Raw genomic sequence first — 13815 nt, 5'->3', positions numbered from 1 at the left:
TCTCCTGGTTCTTAAAGTCTGGTTGAATCTCCAGTATAAAAATGTGATTGTGTATCTCACCTACTCTGACGATCCTTTCTCTGCCGGACTCTCCTGTGCCATCTTGTCCTTTCTATTTAAATCTCTCACAGAGGCATTTCCTTGTTGTTTGTCCCCAAAGTCAATGTTGTTATCTGTTTGATCACTCTCTGTCTGCTGATGTGGAAGAAATGTTTGAAGAGACCAGAAGACATGTTTTTTCTTCGATTTAAGATGACTATATGTGGCCACAGCAGCTTTTAGAAACATCCAGAAGACGGAAAAACTACAAATGCCATTAGTGCCATAGTGTGCAGATAGTCACTGAAATCACCTTGAAATATCTGAACTCTTACTTTTCAACAAATTACGTCAACAACAGAGCATGTTTTCACCTCCAGACCATTAAAAAGAACAAGCATTTGATGGAAAACGTATTTTAACTCCACAGAATTTGCTATCTTATCACAAAAAACTTGGCCTTGAGGTAGCGTTCTGCTTCTCATCCAAGAGTCTGTTAACAGATAATCATATTTAAGGAGATACATTTGTGGGTTTGTACATGAGGTTGTGAAAAGTCGGAGCCCACGAACGTAGCGTGCCGTTAACTCAGTGAAGCCAGTCACGCAGAAAGGTGAATGATGTTACCGTAACACATCTCATCACAGACTCTATACATGTCGAGGATAATGAACTTTGGAAATCATGTGACCAGCCACTTTGCTGACAGTTCAAATCTGTATGTGTGTGTGAGCGTGTGGGTGGTCGTGATGTCAAAATGTGTTTCTCACTCAGTAATTCTTCCTCTGCTTATGGTTACTAACGACGAGCCGGTGTTTTCAGGCATGTGCTGTGTTTGCTCCTCTCCGTGTCTCTGTCAATACACTCAACCTTAAAAGGCCATTTGCTGGGCGGCCTAATGGCTCCCCACTCCACAAATCTGCTCTCGCATCCAACAGCGACCTGTGGTTCTCACATTAGTGTCTATGGCATGTAAATGTGTTTTTGTTTGACTAGATTTGGATGGGATTGAAACAACACAAGTATTTGGTCTGTGCTTGCGTTGACAAATGAATCTCCATGGTAACAGCCTCACTGATATGACTTGTGGGTTTCCTCCACAGATGGCAGGAGATGGTCACAGTTAACTGGGGGAAAAGCTAAAGGCGTCAGTCTCACTTCAAGGCTAAAACCTTTCCATTTGTGACTGAATTTTTCATCAGGAGAGCGTCTGCTGATTAATAAACAAGCCAACAAAACACAAACAATGGCGTCCTACAGCCCTGCACCAACACAAGAGGCAACCAATGGCATCCCTCCATCTGTGAAGCCTGAGGGCTCTGAGGAGTCCATGAAGCTGAAAAAGGAGATCTCCCTCCTGAACGGGGTCTGCCTGATCGTGGGCAACATGATCGGCTCTGGGATCTTCGTCTCGCCCAAGGGTGTCCTCATACACAGCGCGTCCTACGGCCTCTCCCTAGTGGTGTGGACCATAGGTGGGATCTTCTCTGTTTTCGGGGCCCTGTGCTACGCTGAGCTGGGGACCACCATCACCAAGTCGGGGGCCTCCTACGCCTACATCCTGGAGGCTTTTGGAGGTTTCCTAGCCTTCATCCGCCTGTGGACATCGCTGCTGATCATCGAACCGACCAGCCAGGCCGTCATAGCCATCACGTTCTCCAACTACATGGTGCAGCCCATTTTCCCCACCTGCATAGCTCCATACTTGGCCAACAGGCTGCTGGCTGCTGCTTGTATATGTAAGTACCCATTCAGGAGTGCGTAAATATGAATCACTTTCTTGTGTGTGGCATGAGTCAGAGACGATATCTGTCACAGCCACTGTTGCCTTAAGACAGAGCATGTGAGCTGCAGAGACTAGAGAAGTGAAAAATGGTGACACCACAGCTGAGGTCAGCAAGAAAGACTCACTCATAGCAGACGAAAGAGGAACTGAGCAAATCCCTGAAGTCCCAGCATTGCGCCTTAAACGTGAAGTCCCTCAAAAAGAAACTATTCACAACTGTAGTGGTAACCTTTCTGTGTGGATGCAGCCCAGATTGCTGTAGTAACTAGAACGCAGTGGCACCAAGACAAAGCAAATCTGACAGACTGAATTAATCCAACAAGATATTCACAAAACCGCTCACCCAGGCAACCGAAAACAACCACAGAGGCTAGGAAATGCCAACACTCAGGCAACCAGGCTCCAAGACAAGAAGCCAGACAGATAGCAGGCCTGTTAAGTCTGTATCTCACAAATGAGGCCTCATATCCAAGATAAAAAAAAATATGTGTTGTGCTCATTTTTAATAAATATCACTCCTTCGTCCACCCACTTGAAAGGCATGAATGCACATTCTTAAACACTTGGGCCACGCACCGATAAGCAGCGCTCAGAGCAGGGCTGGAACTGCTGATAGCTGTGAGGTAAAGTCCTTAACGTAGGGAGACTCTGACCTTAGAGGGGAACTGAAAGCTCAGCACACGAATGAAGCTTAAACCCAAACTATACCTGCTTTGTGTCAGTGAAGGTCTCATTGAAAAAATAAGTTCTTTTGGAGACTGAGGCTGAAAAACTGTTCCTCTGCTGACTGGAAATATGGCGCTCAGACAGCTCCTAACTCTCAGTTAAGATTGATCCTAGTTTAATTAAAAGTTAAATTTTGGCTTCAGTATTATTGTCAAACAGAGATTTTTTTACTTCTTATTTTTTTATTTTACAAAGGTTGGTCCAATTGAACAAAAACGCCTTATTTTCAGAAATAATAAAAAATAATTAATGCAAATGATGGATAATAAAAATAAAAAATAAGTCAAAAATTAGATGGTAAACCAGAAATTAACAGGTCTGAACTTTCATTCACACCCACAGTATTTCACAATTATGACTAAGTCAAAAGTTTGATTTAGTATCTAACAATAGCACTTATTAAAAGAAAGTTCTGACCTATGAATCAAAAGTCAAAATAATATTTTCTACTTGGAAAACTCATACAAAGGTCTTTTTAGTTAAGTTATGTAGCTGGAAAGTCAGTAAAGGTTTTCTATGCCAAAAGGCAAAATGGAAACTTTTACATTTCACAACCAAAATAGAAAAAAAAAATCTAGATTTGTATTTTTAAGGAAGACTGTATAATTGACTGTATAGTTTCTAGGACCTTCTCATTATTGCTCAGTTAACTTGAAACAGCAGCTCAGAGTTAGTGAACAGGTGAATGAGTTTTTGAGGGTCTCCATTTCACCTAACATCTGGATCATATTTGACTCCAAGTCAGCCAGCCTCCTAAACCCAATCCCACACCTCCCACCCTTCTAACCTTCCACTGTCAACACACAGCGCCTCTACTTCTGTGTGGCACACTCCTCTCCTGCATCACCCATCGTCCGCCGCTCCGTCTCAGGTGTTAGTTTATCTGCGTTTGGCCGGACCTTCTGCTGGGAACAGACTTGTTATGATCCCTCCTGTCAATGTGGTGGAAGGTGATAGTGTTATGATTCATCCCCTCGCTGCAGCAGGAGGCATGTCCAGGCCAGCGTGGAGGAGAAGGCAGTGATGTAATCTTGTTTTAGTGTCTTCTGTACACATCTGGGTGATGTGGAGGTTAATTAGCAGTGACATGACCAGTCTGTAAGTATGAGCATAGTGATACACAAGATAATACGCTACATCCAGAAAAGAGAGACAAATAACACTACAATTACAGTAGTAGTACAATTAAGTAAAACTCGGTATTGTACAATGCTTAAATTTATGAGACCATCAGTCATAAAATAAAACACCACCACACATTTTAGGAACCTGCCAAAACTTATTTAAAACTAAAAATGTTATTGTCATTTGTTAGCTTCAACATTTTGAACAGGAATGAGGAATTTCAAAATAAATTCATGTTTTTACACGCAAATTTGTCTAATAAAATGTATTTTTCCATCTGACACTAGGCATCTGAATAATAATACAGTGCTTTATGATTTTATCCTGACTTTCTTGTAAAACAGTGAATTCCAAAACTCATTGATAATAATTGTATTTTAGTATTAGAAAAAGTGCTGGGACTAAAGAAGTCGCACATGCTGGTATATTAACCATTACAGAAACATACATAATGTTGGAAATTAATAGGGCAGCTGTGTCACAAACCTTAAACCGCGTGCTGGTCTAATAATTTTGAGTACTGTATGTTAACAACTCATTCAAAACAAACAGACGTCCTGTACTTCACTATCTGCCCATTTATGAAATTGGAGGGATTGTGTGCTGATAAAAGGTTGAGGAGAGATAAGGGGCACAAAAACATGTTTTTAAGAAAAAATAAAAAAATAATCAATGCTGCTCAATGTGAAGTAGAGAAATAAGGAGAAGCTGAGGTTTAAACCACTAAATGCTGTACTTGAGTACACTTTAGAGGTATATGTACTTCAGTTGAGTATTTGCATTTTCTGCTAGTTCATACTTTGACTTCACATTTCAGAGGAAACTTATATAACTTTAGGTACTAGTTACTTCTTAGCTCTGCCTATACTACTGTGGCTTTTATACTTTGACTTAAGGATCTCAGTTCTTCTTCCACTGCTTTTCCAACAGGTTGTTTCAATAAGTGGAAACAGTCGCCAAATCACCACCATTAGAAATGCACAAGGTCATCAAGATCAGCTGTGGTTTCACAACTCTGCTTTACAGCTTTTAAATTATGCCTCACTTTGGTTGGACCTACGGTGTATGACCTTGTGTGTGTGACTGTGAGCTTGTACATGCTGCACTCAGCTGTTTCCTCATCTGAAAAACAACAGGGCCAGTCTGCTTGAGTCAGCAGCAGCGTTTCCTTAAATCAGCTCCAGTGTCACACGGAAACATGCTGCCACACTTTCAGTTTACACAGCAAATGTCACCACTGAGATTATTAAAACACTTGTTTGTGTCTGTGTGTGTGTAATAAAACCATATTTATGATCTTATTGTGGTTTTTCCTCAGGTTTGCTGACCTTTGTGAACTGTGCCTATGTGAAGTGGGGCACCAGGGTCCAGGACTTCTTCACCTATGCTAAAGTCATCGCTCTCATTGCCGTCATCATCACCGGGCTGGTGAAAATCGGACAAGGTGCTCAAGCTATCACTAGCTCTTGCCTTACGTTTAAATAAGACAACATCTGTTGCTGGCTAATCTAATACTGTTAAATGATTAGGTAATACTTAAAACTAAGGCAGAAAATTCAATAAATTTAACTAATAAATAATGTGGTTTTCAGGTCACACTCAGAACTTCGAGGGCCTGTTCTATGGCTCATCTCAGGACCCAGGGGACATTGCTCTGGCTCTGTACTCGGCTCTGTTTTCCTACTCTGGCTGGGACACCCTTAACTTTGTCACAGAGGAGATCAAAAACCCTGAGAGGTGAGGAGCTGAAGCTGATGCCAGATTTTAGCCTTTTCTTCTGCCACTGTATTTTAGATGAAAAACAGATTCTGAGAAATAAATTCAGCATAAAAAAAACATTTCAGTTTCAGAAGCTTAAGGAAGCAGGTTAGAACCTCTGCTGTGAGAAATCTGTTGTCCTGAAATTATGTCAGTAAGACAAAACAAAACAACCTGCTGAGAAAAAACAAAGATGAAGAGCAAAGAAAATAGAGGCTTGTTGTGATGCTCCTTTTGGGAACCACAATGAAAGTATGTGTGGGGGTGTATTTGAAAATTTTGCTGTGATTCATACACTGACAAAATGAAGCAAGACTACACATGACTGGATCATAATCCTCCCCCTAAAGTTCCCAGGCAGATTAAGTGACAAACACCCCCACCTTATCCCAGTCCCTCCTTTCCTCCCTCACCTGCAGGGCTGATCAGTTTTTGACCTGGACCCTCCTGACAAACCACTTCATCACTCTCCCAGTTAAGACTCAGCCTCTATGTCTCATCTGTTTGCTTCCCTCTGCTGTTTGTTTGTGTGAATTACAGGAACTTGCCTCTGGCCATTGCTATTTCCATGCCCATAGTAACAATGATCTACATTCTGACCAACGTGGCTTATTACACCATCCTCCCCATCAATGCAATCTTGGACAGTGATGCTGTAGCTGTGGTAAGTGTCTGTCACCCTTGATAATTCACTTCAGACCTGAAGTTCGGGTCTATAAAGTTTCTCCCATCCAATCTTTCCAGACATTTGCAGACCAGGTTTTTGGTGTGATGAACTGGACTATTCCCTTTGCTGTAGCTCTTTCCTGCTTTGGAGGACTCAACGCCTCCATTGTTGCTGCCTCCAGGTGAGAGATTCTCCCTTTCCATTGTTCAGTCTGTATTTTAGTTTCACTTTACGCATCAAAACCCTCAGTCACCCTCACACGTCCATCAGCAAGCCCCATCACCACTACTCTTGTATGTTTTTGTCTCTCAAAAGGCTGTTCTTCGTGGGCTCCAGAGAGGGCCACCTGCCCGACTACCTGTGCATGATTCATGTCCACCGCTACACTCCCATCCCCGCCCTGCTCTTCAACGTCAGTCATCTCTTCACTCCATTTCCTTTACTGTTGTCTAAATGTTTCCTTTGGCTGCCATGGGTTCTGCATTTCTAGTCTCTCCCACATTTCTTATCCTGACTCACGCTGTTTCTTGTATGCCCCTGCAGGGTTTCATGGCTCTGATATATCTGTGTGTAGAAGACGTCTTCAGGTTGATAAACTACTACAGCTTCAGCTACTGGTTCTTTGTGGGTCTGTCCATTCTGGGACAACTGTATCTGCGTTGGAAACAGCCAGACAGGAAGAGACCCCTAAAGGTAATTCACTTAAATATTTTGTAACTGGGGTGTGATCCTGGAGTTGGTAAACTTTCTGACTACAGACTTGGATGTCTAAAAGCAGTGGAGTTTCCCTTGATACGTTAATACTAAAATCAACACAACCTTCTTACTGAAATGAAATTCCTTCCTCCCACAGCTCAGTCTCTTCTACCCCATCGTTTTCTGTCTCCTCACCATCTTCCTGGTGGTGGTGCCGCTCTACAGTGACACCATCAACTCCCTGATCGGTATCGGCATCGCCCTGTCAGGAGTGCCCGTTTACTTCCTCTGCTGCTACACACCGGCTCAGAAGAGGCCACTGTGGCTACGGAACTTCATTGGTGAGAGGCCTGCAGGACTTTCTTGTTAAGATCCAGTAGTAAACATTTTAATTAACTATACTATTGTTACGATTGCCATAATATCCTTTCTATTTATTGTGTTACACTTCAAAATCCCATAAAATAAACTTCTCCCTGTGGTTAAATTCTGTACAGTTAATAGTAATATCACCTGTTATTGTACAGAAAATACTATAATATCTGCTTTTTGCTCTAAAAACACTAATGTTGTATTAACGTTATTGTTTCTCCTGTGTCCACTTCCTCCAGCTAAATCTGGAGTGCTGATTCAGAAGGTGTGTTACTCAGTTCTGACCGAGATGGATGACGACAAGGCAGAGTAGACGTTTGGCTTTCACACCCTCTGGAAGACCGACCATGCACAAACACGGAGGCTGAACCAGTACTCGTCCCGACACATCACTGCCTGAAAGAGCAGTGAAAGAGCGACACACGAACCTTTGGGCTCAAGTTGGACCGAGCTCTCATGACCCCAGCAATAATGTTAATGTATGAATGAATGAATGATGGTGCCCCGGGTCATTGATGGCAAGATTTCAGTCTACCTGTGACTTCAGAGAGAACATTTGAATGCACATCTGAAGAAAGTGACACCTGTGTTATGCAGAACTGTATGCCTTAGTAGAAAATTATTTAATTAATATGTGAAGTATTATAAATTACATAAATGTAATGACTTTTTGATTTGACCGGATGGTGGCAAATTAAAACTGTGTTTTTTTTTTCTTTTTTAACTGAATAGAGGAAACAGTAGGACATAGAAAATACTATTATTACCTGCACAAAGTAAAAGAGGATTTGTTTCCATGTTAACTTGTGGAGGAAATTTTTCTTAGAAAGTTTTATATTGTCAGACTCAATGTCTAGTGAAGTAAAGGGCTATTTTTACACAAATGATCTCATTTTTACTGCAGTGTCTGACTCAGCTACAGGCATTGAAAAGAGTATGTAAAAGAGCACATATTTATAATAAAATTACTTGTAAACAATCAGATGTTCCTGGGGAGATGGATTTATGGGCTGTGAACTCAAAAATCACAATACAAACACCAACATTTTTGTTACGAGGCTGATTTTACATTTTAATAATACACACATTGTCACAATCACTTCCCACTGCGCTCCATATGTACAGAAACATACTGTCCAGCTGGGACTCAGTCAGATTTATACAACAGTGTCCTTCCATGGCCTCACCTTTCCACCTGCTGTTTTGCCTTTAGCTGATGCTGCAGTCATGGGAGCAGTCTGCTGCAAGGGATTGTGGGTAAAGGTCTGCCTCAGTGGACCTGTGGAAAAAAATGTAAAGGACAACTTTTAGAAATCACAAACAGCATGAGATACACATATAGTTTCAGGACATGTGGAATTGCAGAGCAACAGCCCCATCTAGTCTTCATTATGTGCAAGTACTTTTTTTTTTTTTTACATTTCTCAAATAATGAAATCATCTGCCTATAACAAGGCAGCTACATTCAAAATACCCATAGGTTCTCAAAGAATATTCACATTTGGGCTGGAACAAGTACTCCATTTAAAATTTTTACTACAAGAAAACTTAACTGTAAACAAAGGCATCTAATAAATACTCAAAATACTTCAAAACACAACAGATAAGACACTGACTGAGTGAAGCTTATGCTTTTCTCTTTATCATTGGTAAATCTGCAATACTGCACACAGACTGTAGCTGCTGCTGAATCCAAAATGTGTCCGTCTCCACTCAGTGTCTGTATAATCGCATTACAACAGACTGAGCCTCCAGCATGAAGCATTCTTTTAAATGTTTATGTAACAATTGTCAGGGCTAAAGTATTATACAAACATTTTACAGAAAGAAATGCAAGAAAATACAGTAGTGACCATTAGTGCTATAACTAGAGACAGAAACCACAGGGGAGCATCAACATCAAACCCTTTACATTCAAGAGAAATTGGTTATTTACTTTTGAGATTCCAGTTTTTACTGTTTTAATAAAGTTTGATTTAAATTTTTAGGACCACGAAATTATAATGTGTACATTTTTATATTGCCACGTGCCAATATGTTGGTTCTACCTTTTGACCTTTAATATCATTATTCCAAACAGCTCTGCTTAGCTTTCTGTCACAAAGTCACAAATTGCTAAAGTGTGTAAAGCTGCTCAAGCGCTGGTGGAACTGACCTTTAGCAGCCAAGTCCAGGTGGTTTTTGATTCTCCTCTCCCTCTCTTCCAGCTGCTGCGCCAGTTGAGCATTCTTCCAACCTGAAGACCAAACCAAAGTTATGAACTTAGACAGTAATAATGAGTGTTTCCAGATTAATGAAGGAAAATAGATGTATAGTTTCACAATACTACTAAATCATCCTCATTTCTGTTTAGACACTAACCTTTCTTCATGCTGGTGATGAAGCCGTCATTTGGGGGCAGGGCAGCAGCTGGGTGTTGGATTCTCTGTGGGATCTTCAGCTTGTCTCTGATCAGAGGGTGTCTGAGCAGAGCTACTTGACACAAGGAGAAGCAGTTGGAGGTCAGCCAGTAGGTAAACACCGCCTGAGGTTATTTGGAGAGATGGAAACAACTTTAGACGCTGAATATACAGGATGTGCAGATGGTTTCTATTTGATGTGAGGTGAGACTGAATAACACAATAACAACAAAAACAGATGACAGACTGACCGTGGGGAAGTTGATGGTGAGGGGAAGGATGACTAAAGGCATGATCCTGAACACAGTCTTCATGGCTCGCAGGTTGGGGTTGTCGATACCAGACTCTGCCCCCAACTAAAAGAAAAAAGGTGGTGATTATTAAGAAAAAGCAGGATTATACTAAAAAATTGAACAAGATCATATTAGTGACTGCAAACTCAGTCTAATTTAAGTTTGATTATTCTCATAATTAAAGGTTTTTGCCAATACGTTCTTCAGGAGCATGACTGAATTAAAAAAAAAAACCATGGATGTTTGGCATCAGAGCACTGAAAAACACTGTTCACTGTTACTGTGATCTTTCTTTCATTCCAAGAAGTTCAATAAAAACCATCTCACCTCCAAAATGAAGAACATGGTTCCAGTGACGACCAGAGGCAGAACATAAAAAGGGTCTGCTGCCGTTAGGTCCGGAAACCAGAGCGCACCTCCTGTCTGCATGCTGGGCACTGGCAGATACGCCATCTTCCTCAGGGCGATGAAGAAGGAGATGAAGATCGGTGCCTGGTGAATATGAACATGAGGGATTTGTCCTGATTACGAACAGATACAAAACCCAAACTGTGATTTTAAAAATGTTACAACTAAACAGATAGTCCTAAGATTCAGCTGACCCTCTGATATTTTAAGTTATGAAATCATTCAGCTGATGTTTTTATCAACACTGACAACTAAACAAACAGCACTGACAACAAAATAGATAGTGCAGACTTTTTGTATTAACAAAAAGGTGAGAGGAAACAATTCAGCAGAGGGAAACTACTAAATGAATGTTTTAAACAGAACATTATAAAAGAGCTGACAATGAAAGGTCAGTATATAAGAAACTGTATAAACACTAAAGAATGCACAATATCTACTTTGCCTTACACTGTAACAGCTGCAGATGTTTCTAACATACACACGAAAACAACAACAACCTGCCAAGATTATTTTATTTCATTCATTTCAACAGCACAATTAAGAAAAACAGACATTAAAATTCATTTTGCTTTATTCAAAGTCACACTATGTTTTCAGATTGATTGGAAAATTAGGATTCATAATTTTTCAATGGGCAATAATTTTTTTTCAAGAGAAGAGATATTCTATAGTTACCAGAGCTCAGTGAAGTATAGACGGTGATGCACCAGAAGTCAACTGACCTGCACCAAAGGAATCAGGAAGCCACGGAAAGGGTTCACATCGTGCTGCTTCTGGAACAAGCTCAGGTCAGAGTAGGCTTTGGCGACTAGGACACAGAAATGACAAGGTGATCGGACTGGACACACACATCTGTACTGTGACTAAAAACACAAGTACAATGAAGAAAGTGGAGTAAAATTTTACAGTCAAATTTGTTTCCACTCTGTTTGGCCTCATTCATCCTGTTGGTGAGTTTGGTCATTTCAGGGAGCACATTGTTCAGCTTGGCTGCCTCCCTCTGTCCCTTGACAATGACTGGAAACACAGCCAAACGAGCCAACACCGTTCCTACAGAAGAGGAATTAAAAGAAGCAGAAGCCGAATGAGGAAAGTGAGAAATGACACAGGAAACACATTAAGCCATGGATGTGATTAAAATTAGATTCATAGACAACAGGCTTAACTGTGACAACTTGATTTAAGAGTTTTGTTCACCTGTCCTTACCTACAACGATGGCCCCCCACCAGGGCAAACCCAGATCCAAGTGCATGAACTCTAGCAGGTTCTGAATCAGACCCACTGGTGTGTGAGCAGCCAGTCCCAGCTCTGCTAAGGTGGGTTCTGCAGCCACAGCCTGCAGGACCTCCACTGCAGTCGGTGCAGAATCAGCCAGCTGCTGAGTGACTGGCTGTGTTAAAACAGAGGTGGGGTCAGCAGATACAAGCTCAGCGGAGGAATTCAAGACTGGCGGAGCAGAAGCGTCTGCTGCTGGCACTGCTGTGGAAATGGTTTCAACTGTGATCTGAAAATATCAATGAAAATCACTTTCATTACATCATACAGATTAGAAAGTATCTGAGGCTTTACAGCAAAGATTTAACTCTTTGTCACCTGCTCAGTGTTTGATTGTGTGATAATCGGGGTGGGATCAGTGTTAAGAGAGACAGGGGAGGACTCCAGGACTGGAAGACTGCCTGGAGCTTCTGCCAGTGGAGCTGCCAGGGACGCATCCTCAGGTGGGATCTGAAAAAAAAAAAAAAAAAAAAAAAAATCAAGACATTTAGTGGATGTGCATAAGGGTCATGGTTTGAATTTCCCTTCTGTGACTACCAAAGTTTATCTTATCAATTTACTAGAAATTACATAATCCTAAAAATGACACTCAGCATTCATTCATTCAGCAAAGACTGCATCAAAAATAAAATTAAGCATCAAAGGGAAATTAAAAAAAAAAACAAAAACAGAATCATACACAAGAAAAAATATATTTTACCCACAAATAGATTCAGTTCATTTTCATAAACTTTTGCATTTCCAAAAAACTAGAAAATTAACAAAAGGCAGTTTGATACCAGGTAGATAACTAACTGCCTTTTCAGGGTCAAATTTGGGCTTCAGGCTACAGCAGCTTGTGATATAGTACTGGCTGCTGTGGATATGAAGCAATAAAACACGAGGAGATGGAAAATGCTTATCAAACTGGTACCTTCATGTATTTGGAAACACAATTTCTGATGTGATGCAGTACAAGAACTACTACAGAACAGTAAATAAAAGCCAGATGAAACATTTGAAACAAAACTTATTTTAGAGCTGTGTCCACCAAGATTACATTTGAACTTTCCAGCTTGTTCAACACCACTTAAGCTCTAATGAGGCTGACCCGGCTTACAGAGACAACAGCAGCTCTGTCGTCAGACTAACCACCTGACAACTCACCTGTGAGCTGTTGTGCCTGAGTGCCACGGCGTTCACCCAGAGGATCTTACCCTGCTGTCTGCGGCCCAGCAGAGTCCTGGCAGCAGGACTGCGGCACTCGAACACTGTGTGCAGATGAGACCTCTGGAGCACCTGCTTTTCGGAAACCAGAGAGGCAGAGAGTCAGTCACATGTCCGTGCTGGTTTATGTGATTTAGACCTTCAGGTGTTACACGTTTTCACACGATATGACAGTATTATTAACATTACACGAGTAAAAACTTGACATTCATTTACACAAAGGTCAAATGTGCATGTCCAGCACATTTCATTCAACAAGCCACTCAATGTGCTTCAGAGAAAATTAGCACAAAACATTAAAAACAAGCAAACAGCACAATGAATAGAAAACCATTAAAAGAAATGAGCTGAGACACAAAAGATAAGACAGAAATTAAACATATTTACAAAGAAACAGACTCAGAACAAAAGCCTATAACAAAATGTTAAGGGTTAAACGCTCAGGTGTGCAGCAGCTTGGACTTAAACCACACATACAGCGACCTCCAGTGGCCTTTCGGTGACTTCCACAGGTTTCATATGTTGGGTTTACACTGCGTCATGTTAATTTATGTGCCATATTAACATTAAAAGACACTTTTTAACATCTAAAGTTGTGGCTGACACATTTTAATCTTCTCTTTAGCATAAATCTGGCTAACGGAGCCCTGCTAACCCGTGGAGCTACATTCATTAAATAAGACTAATTAAACACACCTGGCGGTCTTAAACATATACCTCCACATTTCTACTAACAATGTCCATGTTCTTATTAGTTTTAAGAGTTAAATGAATTATCACAGGCTATCTTTTCTCTGGAGACGCAGTCACTGTCAAAGTCACACACCGATCATGCTAACCGGCTAGCGACTTAGCATAACAAAGTCCCTGTTTGTGTCTTTCTTTCACAAACAGAAAAAACACAACAGGCGGAAAAAAGTAAAGAAAACCTACGTGGTTTAAAATGTCTGATAAAGGAGAGCTGCCTCGGCTCGGTTTTCCAGTCCGTCTCAGGAAACATCGTGCTAAACAACCTGGAGTCACCCTGCTCCTGATAGCAGCCATATTGACAGGGATGTAAC

At 41.0% G+C, this 13815-nt stretch overlaps 3 protein-coding genes across 7 annotated transcripts in view; 1 reads left to right on the top strand and 2 right to left on the bottom strand.

Annotated features, from left to right (window-relative positions):
- ccnb1ip1 (cyclin B1 interacting protein 1) overlaps positions 1-807 on the bottom strand; it is a 15449-nt gene extending 14642 nt beyond the window's left edge. The window contains exon 1 of the mRNA XM_026327899.2: positions 61-807. The gene's annotated coding sequence lies outside the window, so the exon portion shown is untranslated. The remainder of the gene's footprint in view (positions 1-60) is intronic.
- slc7a7 (solute carrier family 7 member 7) overlaps positions 1-8151 on the top strand; it is an 8977-nt gene extending 826 nt beyond the window's left edge. For all 4 annotated transcript variants that reach the window (XM_026327859.2, XM_026327867.2, XM_026327877.2 and 1 more), the window contains exons 3-11: positions 1143-1778; positions 4995-5120; positions 5269-5413; positions 5975-6098; positions 6179-6282; positions 6417-6513; positions 6645-6794; positions 6955-7138; positions 7409-8151. In XM_026327859.2, coding sequence (XP_026183644.1) covers positions 1286-1778; positions 4995-5120; positions 5269-5413; positions 5975-6098; positions 6179-6282; positions 6417-6513; positions 6645-6794; positions 6955-7138; positions 7409-7482 — 1497 coding nt within the window. In that variant the 5' untranslated portion in view covers positions 1143-1285 and the 3' untranslated portion in view covers positions 7483-8151. The remainder of the gene's footprint in view (positions 1-1142; positions 1779-4994; positions 5121-5268; positions 5414-5974; positions 6099-6178; positions 6283-6416; positions 6514-6644; positions 6795-6954; positions 7139-7408) is intronic.
- Positions 7886-13815, bottom strand: oxa1l (OXA1L mitochondrial inner membrane protein). Of its 2 annotated transcripts, none has more exons than XM_026327846.1 (11): positions 13688-13815; positions 12695-12826; positions 11867-11998; positions 11480-11777; positions 11179-11322; positions 10995-11080; positions 10189-10353; positions 9820-9924; positions 9531-9693; positions 9325-9405; positions 7886-8448 (listed from the first exon to the last, which is right to left on the bottom strand). In XM_026327846.1, exons 1-11 carry the CDS (start codon positions 13796-13798, stop codon positions 8327-8329), a joined length of 1539 nt encoding a protein of 512 aa, XP_026183631.1. In that variant the 5' UTR covers positions 13799-13815; the 3' UTR covers positions 7886-8326. The 2 variants fall into 2 exon arrangements, with proteins under 2 accessions (XP_026183631.1, XP_026183622.1); XM_026327837.1 differs by having other exon boundaries at positions 12695-12829; positions 13688-13813.

This window comes from Mastacembelus armatus, chromosome 18, assembly GCF_900324485.2.
Source record: "Mastacembelus armatus chromosome 18, fMasArm1.2, whole genome shotgun sequence".
Taxonomy (NCBI): Eukaryota; Metazoa; Chordata; class Actinopteri; order Synbranchiformes; family Mastacembelidae; genus Mastacembelus; species Mastacembelus armatus.
Note: the sequence above shows the minus strand (reverse complement) of the source record. Positions and strands in the feature narration are given on the sequence as shown.

Bases quoted from the DNA above. Each gene is read 5' to 3' on its own strand.
- oxa1l (XM_026327837.1), bottom strand. From the start codon at position 13,798: ATGGCTGCTATCAGGAGCAGGGTGACTCCAGGTTGTTTAGCACGATGT. The intron at 9,406-9,530 runs GTTAGTGTCTAA...TTTGGTCTTCAG, and splicing joins CATCACCAGCATGAAGAAAG to GTTGGAAGAATGCTCAACTG. The intron at 8,449-9,324 runs GTCAGTTCCACC...TTTTTTCCACAG, and splicing joins CCTGGACTTGGCTGCTAAAG to GTCCACTGAGGCAGACCTTT.